Below are 17,003 nucleotides of genomic sequence, written 5' to 3'. Positions count from 1 at the left end.
GAAAGTGGATCCCCCAGAAAAAATGTGCGATATCCTGGAGTGCCCTGTTCGTAGTCTGGAGAAATAACTTGTTCTTGCCAGTTGTGTCGGTCTTTCCAGGTTTCGGGTTCCCCGTTAATTTTCCGGATGATTAAGGACCGGTTTGCTCTCCATTCCCCGGACAAGGCAGCTTCAATAGTCCGTCTGTACCACAATTTCACATCCGCCCGAGCACATGCTATGTGCGGCGGCGTCCTGGCCTTCCTAGATTTTCCGTGGTATCGGCTTATTCGTTGCCGCTGATTCCGCAGTGATGGGGACCCATGTAAAAGTTATACGGCCATCTTCTTCCACAAGCTTCTGACTTTTCTGGATCCAGGGATGTTTTGACTTCGGTGACTCCAAGGCTAGAAGAACGCTATCTGAATTTGTTGCTACTAACACAAGTTTGCCGCAGCTTTTTCAGGCTGCATATAGAGGGCTGCTGCCTCCGCCGAGAAAACGGAGCATTGTTCGGGTAAACTGTAGCATTTTCGGATTCAAATTCTTTCGTTGAATCGTTGATTATCTATAGGGTGCGGGCACCGGTTTTGGCCAGTCTAAGGGAAATCCTTTTTATAAAAATAACCAATAATCCAATGAAAACTACCAATGTGTCAAATGAAAGGTTTCGATCTATACTTTATTAGAAAAATGCAGAAATCAAGGTAGGGAATCGCGCCACTTGGGCGGTGGTTTCTATATTCGTCTGTTTTCCACTATACTGCCGTGAATCGCATATCAGTCCCATCTTTGCTGGATTTCCTATGCAAATGGGACAGATATGCGATTCGCGGCAGTATAGCTCAGTCAAATTTGAACCAATTGACACAACTTTTGGAATGTGGTGAGATAGGTATAGTATCTACCCGTGTACAACATTTCGAGTCAATTGGTTTAAAATTGACTGAGTTATAGTGGGAAACAGACGAATATAGAAGCCACCGCCCAAGTGACGCGATACCCTAATACTTGATTTTTGTATTAAAAGTGGCACTGGCCAAAATAGAAGCATTGCCGCAGTTTTGGCCATATTCTCAGCTCTGGTTTCTATTTTGGCCAATCACGTGTATTTCTTATGGGAGTGGCCGAATTAGAAGCACCCTGGCCAAAATAGATACATGGGAGCTGATTTTTTAGGGAAAATTTATTTTTTCTACCAGTTTTTAATCAAAATGTATGTATTCCACAGCTGTAAGCATCATATTATATTAGAATCTACTAGTAAAAAATAAATTTATGCCGATTTAGATCGTAACAGGCTGAATACCGCATTATGGCCAAAACTCCGGGCTGGCCAAAACTGAAGCTTCTACCCTAAATCTAATCTGTGGTTCTCTTTCAAGTATTCAGTCAACCGCCGGTTCACCATTCACTCCATGATTTTGCATATGCAGCTTGTCAGGGCGAATGGTCGATAACTGCTAACATTGCTGGCGGGGCCATTTTTTTTTGGCTGATGCAAGCGAGACATCTATCAAGGATTCTGCCAGACCACGAAAAAAAGTGGGTGAAATGTCGTTCAAGATGGTTAGGTTGCGCCGACATGCCAGACGGGCGATGTTGGTGCGGCTGCCCCAAGCGCGATGGTGGCTATTGACGTCGCCAAGGTAGATTATCGGCTCTGGAATTTGGTCTAAAACCATGTCTATCCGGTTTCCTAGCTAGGTTTGGAAGCTTTCCGCGGACAGCGACTATCAGTAAATCGGTGTCTAGATCTATTTCTTGGACGGCTAACTCCGATGGCCACTGAGTGGTATAAATTTTGAGGGTTGTCCGCCAGTTCCGGTTGGGGTGTAGCGTTCGCACTGACGCACAGTGGAGCACCTAGTACATCAAAACTGATCAAAATTATTTTGACGCATTTTCGCAACCCAAATGCAACCCAAATTAGTAATGAAACGTATTTCATAGTTTTCGTATTTTTTTATTTCGTCATTAGGGTGACCAATTTTATGATTGTAAAAGTCAAGATTTTTCGAAACTAAAATTTTTCAAAAAATCACAACTTTTGAACCAGTTGACCGATTTTAAACTTCTTTTTTTTTTTGCTTGAAAGCTGTTGAATTCTAGTTTTCAGCAAAAATACGTTCAGAGGGCCAAATAGTGTTTTAAGGCAAATAATATCATATAATAATATAATTATCACGATTTTTTCAAAGTGTTGCAACTTTTGAAATCGGAAACATTCGGAAGGTTTTCTTTCTCCATTTGAAAGAGGAACAATAGTTTTATCATACACTAAACGCAGATTTTCCGGAAACAGCCGGAAAATCAACTTAGGCTGATACAAATTTTATTTTGACTTTTTGTCTCCCCCCCTTCAAAAATTTTTGGCTGGATTTAGCATTTTGAGGGGGCAGATAAAAAAAATATTTATCAAAATTTGGGGTCTTGCTCAAAACTCTTTAACAAATCCGATGAGTTTTAAATATTTTTCAAATTAAATGCATTAATATTTTTATCCCCCCCCCCCCCTCGACCAGTCAAAGAGTGGTGGGACAAAAAGTGAAATAAATATTTGTAACGGCCTTATTTCATTTTGAATGTACGGTAAAGGGTTCCATCATATATTTTGTTCAATATTTTCATATATTGTATGTAAATTCAACGTCAATTTGTTTGGGTTTCAAATTAACAGAATAACAACATTAACCTTCTTTAACAAACTGCATCGTTGAATTGATTAACTATCAATTTCATTCACTTTGTACGGTCAAAACTAGCACGCGCTGTGAGTTATATCAAAGAAAACGGCTAAACTTCAGCTTCACTTAAACTCTTCTGATAAGCGTAAACAAAACATTTGGACACTGCTTAGCTGTCAAACGATTACACGATAACTACACTTGGCAAAAACACAACGGAAAACTCAATTACTTCATTTTGAGTTTTTCCACTTATGATCAGGTTTTGATGTGATTTACTCCAATGTGTGACGGGGCCACGGCTGTTCGAAGCCTCCACTGTGGCTGCTACAACGGGTGTGGGTTGTGTGGGTGAGTGTTTTGCTCAGTCAACCCCGTTGATTCGATGCTATTTATGCTTTTTGCTCGAGGAGATGATGATAATGGTGGTTTACACGTCTATATTTGGTGGAAGTGTCCATAGTCGGGAGGACTGAGCGTTAGCAAGGAAGGATTACTTCTTGGGTGCTCTCGAATTCGGATTTGACATGCCAGTTTTGCTAGCTCGCTTGGCTCCCGAAACGTAATTTGAAGATTCGCCACCGGAGGAGTAGGATGAACTCGCGTGGCAGCGCTGTGATGGTGTGGAAGTGATAGTTTGTAGAGAGCTGTGATGCCATACTAGTGTCCGATAGGTATCCATTCTTATTTAGCTTTGGTTTCCTTCTCCTTTTTTGGTCCTTTGCAATCCGATAAGACACTGGTTTCAATCCAGTTTGCAACAGACTGCGGGGCTGTCGAATCTTGTGTTGATGTTTTTGTAAGTACAGTTCACAGTTTGGTGTTTGGAAGTGAAACATTTCGCCATGTTCTGGTTTTTTTTTTTTATTTATTTATGACATTTTACACTAAGAGTGCATTCGTGTCAAGCCATGTTCTGGTAGTTCTGTGGATACGTTTTCATCCTACATATGCTGTGATGTTTCACTTGACAGAAGCTTTTCGATAATTTGGTCTTTCTTTTTCCACTCCATTTGCAGATATCGGACCGTGATTGTTAGCGTGGCAACTTGACGCACTAATGCCTCTATGGTTCCGTGCTCTTTGGCAGTCCTCCTCCTTTGGCAGGTGGTCACTCACGCTACGGCTCTATAATGCTTTTTCCTCGTCATGGATTCTCTCGTCCTTCTTCTTGGAGTCGAGCTGGAGTTGAGTTACTATCATCTTTAGTTCCCTGTTTTTGGCATCCTTGCTAGCACTCACGACGTTCGAGTATGCACTGGAATGTTGGTTTCCACCATTGCGGGCTTCTTACTCACGTCGAGCTTGGGGATATCAAATTCCGTGGTCGATACGAATACGCTGGATCTCGACTTCCTTTTCGTAAATCGGGCATCTACGACTAGATGCGGAGTGCTCGTTTACCTTGCAGTTTTTACAAAAAAAAGGTTTCGACACAAGGCGATCGATCTCTATGGCCATATGGTTCGCCGCTCCTGCTCTAGTTGATTCAATGCGGTCCTCTTCGTGCACTTTACCACCCTGTCCACAGATGCGAAAGGGTTCGGTGCACCGTTTTCCTGTGTGCCCAAAGAACCAGCAGCGGTAGCACGGATAATAGTTCCTAGTCTTACCGCGGGACCAGCCAAAGTCCACATGCGGTGAGATCACCGTGCCACTAATTGTCAGGATAACAGTTGGCGTGTTTTCGTAAGATCCATCCGGGTTTCGAAGTCTAATCCGTCGGAGATCCTTCACGCAGTACTCGTCGTCAATGGTCACTGAGTCGTAGCAAGACACTACGCATTTTTGTTAGTTTAGCTGGGGGCAGTCTTCCCACGAACGCAACACATGTTCAACTTCGGTACGATTTCTCGCACTTGTGTTGAACATCAAACGCCAAACATCGGAGTACCCGTATTTGCTAGCGTAGTCCGTACCAAAGAGTACTCAAGTACAAAACTTGTGTACGTACAGAAGTACAAAACAAAAATCGAACCGAGCGAAAACCGAGAATGAAACCCGATTCGGCTTTCCGATTGGTAAACGAGTGGTGCCGATCTGTCAATCGTCGTTCGAGAAAGTTCTTTTTTGCACGACCGCTTCCCACTTCGTTTCGTGCGATACACGTGTACTGTACATATGTTCGTACTTGTGTGTTGGAACGAACTCTGAACTTAAGTACACATTTTGGTACAGATTTGTGTGTTGCGGTTTAAACACCAAGTCAGAGTACAGGCGAAGTTTTAATAGGGGAACAAAGCCCAAAATGCCAAGATGGGGTAAAATGGCCCAACTCATAAAATCATTCCTGAATGGGACTTGATTACTGCTATAGATGAATGGTGTCAAGATATGTTTACATTAAACATTCTTCTAGAAGATAAACCGCCATACCCACGGAAAATCTTTTGATTTCCCAATGAAAACTGGCAACTTCCGGTTTTTCGTGCTTGCCATTAAGGTTTTCTGGTGATTTTATTACCAGCCAAGTGTTTCCAACGAGATGGAGGCACACATGGAGAAGCATGGTTGTTGATGTCTACGCTTTCCATGTTAGGAGTCATTCAAATATAACGATCATCGTTTTGCGGGGAGGGGGGTAACACTCCATTTATTGAGTATAAGAAAAAAGTGGAACAGAGGGCGGAAAAGGAGTCGCAAATGTCCGAAAACAGATGGACGTAATTTTTGAATGTTTTCATGAAGTGGCATCTTACCCCATGGCAGATGGCCTTTTTGCACCACTCCCGTTTTATGAACCAGTTTTTTAAATTGCTTAAAATCAATGAAAATGCAATAGTTTAGTGAATAGTTTTGCTGAAGTATCGAGCAAATATTGTCTAGTTGCTGTTACAACTTTGAAAGCCTAACAAATGAGCATTCAAAACGATGAAAGTTTGAAAAATGGCATCTTACCCCACTTGACCCTACAGCATTACTTAGCGAGTTCGGTGTTCGTTTGGGAAGACTGGCTGGGGGTGTTCGCTAATCTTGATTGTAGTTCCGTCTGCCAATTTCGTCAACTTACACAGTTTTGCAATCTAGGCTTGGCTTCTTACTTTGAGAACGTACGAGATACCCCAGTTTTCCTTGGAAGCACCGTCGATTTGTGCGTTAATGTACTTCTCGACCGAAAACCGTAGCAGGAAAGAATCCCGCTGCATGCGTCCGGATGTAGCTTTCATTTTCAAGTACTGCATGGACCATGCAGTGCCATCCCTGTCCATGAAGCTCGGAACTCGAGCTACGGTGTATTCATCATTTACGAAATTGGATGGACCATAGCAACCACCACCGGTAGTGCTCATCTTTTTCTACACTGATCGTAAACCCCACATAACAGGGCGACTCCAGGAGTACAGGCGGGGAGGTATAAATTTTTCGGGGAAATAGGTGTGTTAGAACTTGTCCTTCACACTTTTCTCTTTACGTGGGCCGCAGTTGTTATTTGGGAACACCTGGAACACTTTTCCCGGAAAACCAAAAAAAAAATCGATTTGTTCTCGTTTTGCCACCTTCTCTACTACTGCACACCATTGTCCAAAAACACATCGAACAATGCGATGACTTATGATTGTACATGCGGTACCCGCATAAACGTGGCACTTCAACACCGCTGTTTTGGCACTGTTTTTACTGATTTTTATTAGTAGGTATTTTAGTGAAAGCACTTGTAATAGCTGTCCTTTTAACGATCGAGGACTTCAAATTCCGGTGCGATCGCGAAAACCACTAAATGTAATAATGGTACCGTAAACCGGGGTCAAATTGATCAGCGGGGTGAAATTGATCACTCGGGTACTACATTGTAATTCCATACTAGGAACTCTTAAGCGTCGTAATGATCTTAAATATTTTATGTCATCTGATTCGTAGATGTCTAGAGATGAGTGTAGACTTTTAATTTTTTAGAAAAAAGTTAGTTTTGCCTTATTTTTTCAAGGAATTTGCAATGTATTTCTCATTTAGCTGAAATCATTGCTACTAAACAATCAATTGCTGATAGGACTTCCCGTGAATTCTCTGTTTTAACATTTTTGTGGAGCCTTGGTAGAGATGTAATGCAGCTAATTAGAAAATGAAATAGTTATAAGAAGTTCATTTTATGAAGAAATAATCATTTTTTGTGATAGAAATCACTTATTTTAAATGAAATTGCCTACCTTTAGGCGTTTAAGGGGAAATTTCAAAATTTAATTTTGCATTTAAAGTATTAAATTCACTAGTTGTAAGATTTTAAACGCGTTTTTCGGATTCAGAAGAGCGAAATTAAGCGGAAAAGGAAATTTTCCTTTCCAACCGATGCTTTATTGTGTACTGATCAATTTCGCCCCAAAGTGGCATTTCTAATATTTTGATATTTGAAGTTATTTAACTTAAAGTTTAAATTTGTTGAACAAAATTCTGTCACATTGTTCCATGGAGATCCACTGGGTACTGGTTTTACAGTAATTCTTTTGGCAATATTTGAACAGGCACTGATGTTATCCGCAAAAGTTGTTTTAAAGTGATCAATTTGACCCCGGATTACGGTACTGCGAGCGGTTGCTTCTACAAACAACGATGTCCCGAACTCGAATGTAGTTGTATCATTGATGGATTTCTTGAACAAATGTTCAGCAAACCGGTTGACAGATTATTGGCGACATTCCTAGCATGATCCGTAACAAGATACATATATAAAGAATCGTTGGTTCTTAAAAGGATTCCTGTAAAGGTCCTTGTCAATCTGTTTCTGAGATATTAGATCTTAGCTGATAGCACCTTACAATTACTTAGTGCTTCCAGAGTCCGCTCGACACATGGTAATCATTTAAAACCCCAGCAAACTCTACTTTTCTCTTCCTCACAGATACTCGCTTCAACAGTGTCGGCAACGCCAGCAACTCTGCCAATTCTCGCCAGAACGCCAAAGATTTCCGCTCCTCGACGACAGGTGGCTCCAACAGCAACAGCAGCAGCAGCGGTGGTGCTAGTAACACAATCTCTTCTCAGAACGCCAACGCGACCGCCGCCGCCGGAACGGGTGGCAGCACTGCTGGAAACATAACCACAGCAACCTCCGGAGGTGCTGCCCCGTCCGGCACCATCACCTCCAGTAGCAGCAATGGCGGTAGCAATAGCTTGTTGAAGGCTCCCGCCGGAACTGGTGGCGGCAGAACGGCACCGCGACCGCACCAGCTGAAGGACTATGTCCAGCCGCAGCACCAGCAGGGACCCCGTAGTCCCAAATGATGACGCTTGATATGGATATAAGCCGCGGAACGGAGAAGGATGTAGGAAACCGAAGCGTATATTCATAGCTAAGAAAAGCCCGCCGCGTTGTTCACTGTTAGGTTCGTGCGAGGTTTGTGTAGCATATAGAGAGGAAATACGTTGTAGGCGACGGCGATCGAATGTCGATCGGATCGGTTGAGACGCGAGTCAAGTTGGTTATTTTTCTTTGTTGATTTTTGTGTTAGGATAGAGAAAACAAGAGGGAAATGAGAGGTAGGTTCGAAATGGAATGTGAGAGGGAATGGGGAGAGGGAACTGACTATTTTGAAAGTGCAAGCAAAGGAATAGAATTTTCCTTTCCGAATGAATGCGTGTTCAGTGCCGTTTTGACTGCAAGTTTAGATCTCAAGTGGAAAGGAAGTCCTAGGAAGGCGATGGAAGGCATGGAATTCAAGTGATGGAACACGAGGAGATTGAACTATCCAGGAGATTTGGAAGCGCTCAAATTGACAAATTCATGTCTTTCGGGAAATAGTCGATCATTTCGCATTAACTTTTTCTTCAATCGCAGTCGATGCACCCGATATGATACCTGGTAGTTTGTTTTAGTTCGTGTAGTAAGTATTACTACTTTAGTAGGTTCACGAAAACGCGTAGGAAACCTTCGAAAATTTCCTTCAACATTGACAATTTTTAGTAAGTAATGGCTTTCGAAAGGCAAGACATAAAAGGAATGCGTTAAAAAAATCGAATGCCTAGTTGACTTTTCCACCTAAATTATAGTTAAATTCAGTTTACTTTACTTTTTGCGTCGATCATATTCACACATGCAAGAAATCGGTTATGGTAGCTGTTTGTAGGGTTTCCACAATTATATTTTCCAGAAGTTTCCGTTAGATTCGCAAGCGTTTGAAACACAAATCAATGAAAAACTAAATATTCTTGCTTTGCCTGTACGTTAGTTTGCCGTTTCGGTTTCCTAAAATAATAAGCATTGTCACGTGTCAAAATGAAGCTTTGGAAGAAGCTACTGCCGGATTTAGGTTATATTCTACTATCTCACCTACGCCCCCAACTGCTAGCCGCAAGATGTAAGTACTGTTACGAGAGATAAAAAAGAAATCTGTTTTCCCAAGAAAAAGCTATGTTATGACCTAACAAAAACCCACATCCTAGTCTTCTATATTGTTTTAAACGTCCAAACAAGACAGCGAAAAGAGAGGGGGGAAACAGCTGAATCTGTCGGTTTATGTCTACTCAAATGGTCCCTGAACGATATTTATGTATCTATTAAGAACTTCTTTAACCGTTAGACTACACAGCACTATTCAATATCCATTAGTTATGTACCCGCAACCACAAACAGGTGAACATTATCCCTATGCCCTTATGACCTTATATTTTGTTTGTTATTTGTTACCTATTGGTTAGTTATAATTTCTCTTAGGACTATGTATTTCCAACCTAATTTTACCACGGTTTTCACATTACCTACGATAGTGTCTGTTTTCTGGGTGGAATCGTCTCTTCTACGAACTACGGTCAAGTCGCCAATGATAAGAACGTCGAATTTCTGTTTTAAACATTTGAATAAGGCCTGCAAGAGCATGTTCAATCTCGACGATTTGAACCGCCGAGAGTACGTTAACCTACATGACTTCTCCACGGAATTATGAATGAAAACCACAGGCTGTACGCTTTATGGAGCAGCTTTGCACGTCGGAAAAGTCGCACGTCCTTGTATCCTTCACGAGGGATGGTCCATTTTTTTACAATAAATATGCCAATTACTGTTACAGTGCTGTTAAATATCAGGAGTTTCACGTGGCTTTGACATTTTAATATTGCGAATATCACGCTTGCCAGTGATAATAGTCATTGGCGGATGTGTTTTACGATGATCATTTCCAGATTACTATTGGTTGGTGAATCTTATTCTGCCTATGATCGCATATCAGTCCCATATTTGCTGGATTTTCTATCCATATGGGACAATTATGCGATCAAATTGGTATTGGTATTGGTAACATATTTCTCTTGGAAATACTTCAAGGAACATTTCCGAGGAATCGAATGGACATGGTTTGATGCTTCGTACGGCTTTATGGCAAGAGATATTGTACATTGTGTTCCGATTTTGAATATTTTACACGTGTTGATGAAGTTTAGTAGATGCTGTTATTTTAAATACATACTGCCTTCTCATGTTGGCTTAAAATTGGGGTACAAAGTTGGGTTAGAATTTGTAAAAGAAAAAAAAAACTACTGCAAATATTTCAGTTATTGAGTAGGGTGTGGTCCGATTTCGGCAGGGGTTGATTGATTGATTTGTCTTTATTAAAAAGACTTTTATCCTTCGGCAGGGGTTATATTTTGGACATTTTTTGCTATAACTCACCTCATTTTCAGTAGCTAGCCTTCAATTGACGGAGTTATAGCGCAAAGTTTCCAAAACAGAATCTCCGGCCAACATTGTTCCACCTCCAACACAGCGAACAGTGAGATTCATTCAGCAAATGTTGGCAAAATATTAGGATTTGCTAGATTAAATTTTAATGAAATTATTTCCTGAATCTCAACAATCAAAATGAAGCACTTAGATTTCGTCGGGAAAAAAGTTTGCTGAACGCTTGACTGTGTCAAACTCGTGCCAATCACCGAATAAAGCAGTACATTTTCACCGAACTTCAATAACATGTTGTCAAAATCTATAAACTCCTTGTCGAAATTCCCATTTTTTCTTACCGCAAAAGTTTAGTAAAAATGTTAACCGAACTTTCTGCATTTCCGGCTAAATCATACCGAGCTCGGTAATTTTTCAAAACATGTAACCACATTGTATGGTTTTAAGGGTCAAAAAGTATTGCAACCTCATAAACATCCGCCATATTGGGATTTGTGCCGCCATCTTGGTTTCTCAAAATCTTCCGTTTTTGATTTTGGAACGCCTTTATCGTAGTGAAGACACTCGAAAACCACTATCCTGTTTATAACCACAAACTTCTATTTCTATTTCATCATTCAAACGATAAAACAAAAGAGTTAGGATAAATCAATTATTTGCGAAAACAAACAAAAATACAAAACTACACATACTACACACACATTAAAAAGCAAACCGAAGAACAAAAAAACTAAAACAAGAGTACGTTTATGTGTGTGTGTGCGGTGCACAGAGAAAGGTAAATATAAATATAGTAAACGCTCTAGTTGTTATATATATGAAAACAAATTTGTAAACTAAAGAAACTAAATCAAGAAATTAGATACACACACAAACAAAAAAGAAGAGAAAACAAATACAAGCGACAAAAAAACGTTAGGAGCAACACACATATTATCAAATTGTCACACACAAAGTGAAGCGACGAAACGATGAAAAAGGGGGAAAATGAGATGGAAAGAATGAGAGTGAGAGAGGGAGAGCGAGAGCGATTTGAAAAGAATTGTCGAAAATGTTGTCTGTTGAAAACTATCCATTAGGAATCAATTAGCGTTTTTTTCCTCTCAATTTTGTTACTTTTTTCCTTTATGTTACACAAAATAAGGCTCTTCTAGTGGTAACTACCTAGTATTTCCCGTTTTTTTATTTCCTATTGTTTTTCGTTTTACTTCAATTGTGCACAACCAATTATTAGCACCACCGCCTACCATCATCCTGGAGTCCGATTTCATACCTTTTTTTGATAAATGCGTGCGTTTTTTTCTCACACAATGAGCTCTAGTTTTTGTTCCTTTTCTATCATTTAATGTCCTAATTTGTTTTGCGCCCAAAAGTAATCGAACAAAATGTCCAAAATCTAATTTCCCGGTTTCTAGAGAACGTCGTTAGAGAACACGAGAGCCAAGCCAAGAGAGCGAAAGCGAAAACGAAGAATAATAAATCCAAGTTTGAACTGCCAATGCAAAACACAGAGAAATAGATTTAAAAACACGAATCACACCGCGTACGTGAATGAACAAACTAATAAAAGAAACAAACAAACAAGAACAAAAAAAAAACTAGTAGCGTTTAGGAAAAAGAATGAATATTTTTACCATAGTGATTTGCTGCGAAACGGAGCGAATTGTTTCTTGGGGTTTCCTGTTTGTCTCACCGGTGGTGATGGTCACCGCTCGCTCGCTCACACCGCGCCGCGCAGCTCAATCGTTCCATTTCGGAACGATTTCGTGTGGTGGTAGTCGGTGAGCGAGAGAGTGGGACAGCAAGAAAGAATAGGAATCGAGAAGAAAAGAGTAATCGAAAAGGGGCTTTGAAATTGCGCAGGAATGTGAGAGAAGGAGAGGTGATACGCGCGCGCTTGATCGGAACAACTCACTGAGAAAGTTTTGATGTGTTGTTTTTGTGTTGCCTCGAGAAAAAAAACTCCGGATTTGTGTTACCTTTCGAGGCGTATTTTGCCTTTTTTTTAAACTGAGTGGTTGGTACAACGTCCCCACTCATTGGTTTTATTGTGGAATTTAATAGGCTACCCAGAGATAGTGTGCTACTCATAACTCTTTGTGAGCCGCACAAGCAAGGTGTTTCGGAAACGTTTCAAACCATTCAAGGGGTTTCAATGATGTTTCAAAATGGTTTTATGGGGACTCAGAGGGTTTCAGAAGCGTTTTGATAGGTTTCAGGGGACATTTAGGGTATTTAAGGGGATTTCAGAAGTGTTTCGGAAGTCTCGTAGGTTGAGGGCGGTTCAAGAGCGTTTACAGAAGTTTTAAGGGAATTTTACGAGATTACAGTGACGCTTTAAGGGGTTTAATGCGTTTTGGCAGCGTTTCAAGGTTTTCAGACGGTAATTCAGGGCGTGTTCAGTGGTGTCGAGGTAATTGTTTCTTAAATCTGGTGTTTTATTTGGTTTCAGAGCAAGTGTTGCACGAGCGTTTCAGGCAGAATATGGAGTAGTCTTGGAGCCCATTTGAACCCACTGCAACCTGTGGAACCGTTCCTGAGACGTCCTTTAACGCTCATGAAACTCCCTGAATGCTCCTGAAGCGTTCCTAAAAACCTCTGAAACGCCCATAAAACCTCTTGAGACCCAATGAGACGCTCTGAAACATCTCTAAAAGACCATAAAATTTCTTTAAAACAACCTGGAACGCACCTACAACCCTAATGGAATGAGAAGTTTTGAAAAAAGAGTGTTTGATTCAAAAGCCATGTTTGAAAACATGGTGTCCGGCCGTTTGGCCGAATGCCGTTTGGCCGGAAGGGTCGTATGGCCGAAATACGATCAGAATAATTCAGAGGCGCGCAGACAAACTCTGGTTAACATTCTACCGTCAGTGTACCAGTAGCCGCTCGTGTTCCAATAACCGCTCACCGTCTTGAAAATGATGTTTATTGGCATACATATGTATGATTGTCTTCATCTATGTATAATTCGGCACGCATATTTTGAATATCCGTGGAAAAAAGATTGTATTTTTGCAAGGAACTTCGTTTTCCACGCTCGTGAGCGGCTATTGGAACTTGAGCGGCTACTGGTACGTTGAGGGTAGTTGCCAATATGATCATCAAACATATTTCCTTTTTTTCATCATAGACTATTCTACTATTATCATAAATGGAATGGTTGGCGTTCATACTGTTCAACTCAAGCGAACTTTTCTATGCTCCTAAATAACTAAATACTGCGAATATTTTTGTCAGATATTTTTCCTTCTGGCTGTTCTTTTGAGTTATACTGATATTCCTTTTTCGGCCAAACAGCGTTCGATCAAGCGGCATTCGACCAAATGACCCGGAATAAAATAAATAGTTTATCATCATTAGATTACTGAACGTTAACCCGCTGTTATCGCTTCAAACGACCTGTCATATGTAAGTCTTTAACCTCCCGATAAATTTTGTTGGATCGGCTCTACACCATTTGACATAAAAGCCATTTGGCATAACGGCAATTTGTCATAATGGTCATTTGGCATAACAGGGATGCACATTCTTACCAAGAAGGCTGTTCTTCGTAGTATGCCAACCGGCAGTATGTCAAATTGTTGTTATTCCAAATGGCCTTTATGCGAAATGGCATTATGACAAACAGCATTATGCCAAATGGGATAGAGCCGTCGAATCTCTCTTGGGACTCTTCCTGATCTACTTTTAAGATTTCCCAATGGGTTACTTCCTGGAATTTACCCAAAAATGTTTCTGGGTTTCCTCTAGAGCTTATTTTGTACCATTCAGCTTGATTATCTCTTGGAATTAGATGAGAAAAGTTTTTTTTTATTATTTCTTCTGAAGTTGTTTCAAGAGTTCCAGGAATCGGAACTCATTAAGGAACTCATTTTGGCTTTTATCCAAAAGATCCTCTTGAAAATTCTGTAAAAGTTGCTGCTCCAAAATGTTCCTTCTCCGAGGTTTTCTTCAGAATTTCCTATGGAAATTCTGCTAAGGTTACTTTCTGAAATCCCTTCCGACAGTCCTCCAGAAGTTGCTTCTGGGATTCCTCCCAGCAGTTCTAACTGGGTTTCATCCAAATTTTTCCTGGGATTTCATCAGGAATTCTGTCTAAGCTTCTTTGAAGAGCTACGTCTTGTAATTTTTATAGGACTCGTCCAAAATTTCTTCAGCAGTTTCATTTGATATTTATGCAGGATCTTGATTTTTTTCAAGAGCTTTTGCTAAAATCTCGCCTTAAAAATTTCTCCAGGGTTTGTTTCTTAAAGCGTTTCCTCCAAGAGTTTCTTTCTCCGAATTCTCATTCTCCAGGAGTTTATTGTAGTAATCCTCCAGAAATAGCTTCTAGAAATCTCCCGAGGTTCATTCTGGGAATACTCTCAGGACTTCATGCAGGAGTTTCTTCTAGGAATATTCCCGGAGCTCCTTCTGGGAATGCTTCAGGAGTATCCTCTGAAAACATTTCAGAAGTTCTGCTTTCACTTATGAATATCTTTCAGAACTTGTTTCTAGGATTCCTACAGGAGTTCCTTGTGAGAATCCATCAGACGTTCCTTCTAGAAATCCTCAGAAGTGTCTTCTGGTAATCCTCCAGGAGTTTCCCGAACTTCTTTTTGGGAATGCTCCATGGGTGCCTTCTGAAAATCCTCCAGAAGTTCCTCGTGGGAAACCTTCAGAACTTCCTTCTGGGAATCTTACAGAAGTTCTTTTAGAGAACAAATCGTCCGAAAATTGAAAATGTGTAATTTTTTAAATCTAAGAAGAGTATCAAATTCAGCCATTAATTTTCTCACAGTGAATTGTTTCCGACGAACGTGTTCTAGAATCGCGATTTTCCGCGAAACAAACGGTAGTGAGGAAGTGATACGCAACACACACAGCGGTGCAACTCCGCGCAAAAGAGTGGAAAGACCAGGCCCTAAACCTATAGTGTTATAGTAGAGGCGACTAGTAGTGATGAGAGAGCGTGTGCGTTTGCGCAGGCTACGCAGGAAAACTGACTGCGTTAAGAGAGCTCAGTGAGAGTGTGTGTGTGCAGGAATTAGGAAACAAATTAATAAATTATAATAAATTACCAATTGCTAACTAGTTTCTAAGAGACATTGTTTTTATTTTGCTAGGAGTTACACAAATAATTATAGTTCCGGGGCGGAAGTGTGATTTCCCGGCGACGATAAGTGTGCGAACCTATCTGCGGGAAACACTTTCGCCAAGGCGGAACAAAACGCGGTGAAGTGAAGTGGGGTTGAACCTAAAGAGGAAACTATCTTATTGGTAAATAAAATGTGAACACAGATACACACTGTAATCAGCCGTAGGTTAGCTTTGTAAAGTAATATTTAAAACAAAATATCTACATAATAACTAAAAAGATATATGAAAGTATATACTAAGATATAATTATTGTAAATTGAAAGATTGAACAGTTGCAAACAAAACTCTAGAAAGCAAAGCGACAGGATGAAAACCTATGAACGAGCGAAGCGATATGAAGAATTGATGGATAAATAATGTGAGATACAGCGTTTTGTCACTGACGGATTTCCGACCGGTTTGCGACTGTCTAGGAACTCCCCTTCCGAAAAGCAACAACCCAAACCAAGTTCACTCAGCGAAAAACACCGGTTCTGTTTCGTTTTGAAGCTACTTACGATCGATGTTCGCTAGATGTGATAATCCTCAGAGTGCAGCTTCATGTATGCAAATGTGATATTGTTATGGCAATTTGGGACAGCAATAGGTACCAACAACCTTCCTTTGTGTTTCAGTTTAAGGTTCACCCTTTCGAAACAAACATCCTACAAATCTATCGAATCTGATGATTACATCACCGCGCATACACTCACCAAATAAATGCCAACACGCGCTCCACCGGTCAGCAGATATCGGTCGGTGACAAGATGGTCTTTAAAGTTTAAAATTAAAGTAAATCAAAAAAGTATATAAATTAAAAGTAAAAAAGCAGATAAGCGTAAATAATGAAACAGAAAAAAACAACCCTATTGATTTAAACACATACACACACAAAAACATTGTTGTAAAGTAAAACTAAATGAGAAAAAAAAGATGAAAAAAATCCAAAAATATAGAAAAATACAAGAAGCAAAAAAGCAACAAAAAGAGACCACAGAAAAAAAAAACAAAAAGCATAGTTGTTTATTGCAATCCGAAACATTCCTAGAATAGCAACTAAAACAAATTTTTGGAAAATTTTATAATTGTTATTTTTCTACTGGTGTGAATGGTTTATTTTATAAGTCGTTAGTCGAATGAATGCTACTTCGTCAGCATCTCTTCTTTTGGAAGCTGTGTAAGAACTCATTTGTTAACAACACTCGTTAACAACACTAGCGCCGTTATGCAGCATGTTGCTTCAATCTGTGGTGAGCAGAGATGGAAATGTTCTCATCATGAAGCAATTAGGTAGCGCGTAGGTTTGTTTTACGTTTGTGTCTATTCAGCTGATATTCTTCACCATTTTCCATTCCTAATTACTTACCTTACCGGTCAGACTAAGGCCTGAGTGTCTTCTGTTGTACCAACGTAGGAGTCGTCTACATTCGCGTCGGTTCTTGGCTGTGCGTTTCCAGTCCCGTACTCGGCGAAGGGTCCTCCACTTTATCGACCCACTTAGCTCGCGACGCTCCATGTCTTGTACCGGTTGGATTGCTATCGAGAACAATTTTAATCGGGTTGCTATCCGACATCCTGATGACATGACCCGCCCACCGTACCCTCCCGATTTT

At 40.4% G+C, this 17,003-nt stretch overlaps 1 protein-coding gene across 10 annotated transcripts in view; it reads left to right on the top strand.

Moving 5' to 3' along the window:
- Positions 1-16,403, top strand: part of LOC109403224 (la-related protein Larp4B) — a 153,392-nt gene extending 136,989 nt beyond the window's left edge. For all 10 annotated transcript variants that reach the window (XM_062853126.1, XM_062853125.1, XM_062853124.1 and 7 more), the window contains one exon: positions 7,501-16,403. In XM_062853126.1, the coding sequence (XP_062709110.1) occupies positions 7,501-7,883 (383 nt within the window). In that variant the 3' untranslated portion in view covers positions 7,884-16,403. The remainder of the gene's footprint in view (positions 1-7,500) is intronic.
- The last annotated feature ends 600 nt before the right edge of the window (positions 16,404-17,003 follow it).

Source organism: Aedes albopictus, chromosome 2, assembly GCF_035046485.1.
Source record: "Aedes albopictus strain Foshan chromosome 2, AalbF5, whole genome shotgun sequence".
NCBI lineage: Eukaryota > Metazoa > Arthropoda > Insecta > Diptera > Culicidae > Aedes > Aedes albopictus.
Note: the sequence above shows the minus strand (reverse complement) of the source record. Positions and strands in the feature narration are given on the sequence as shown.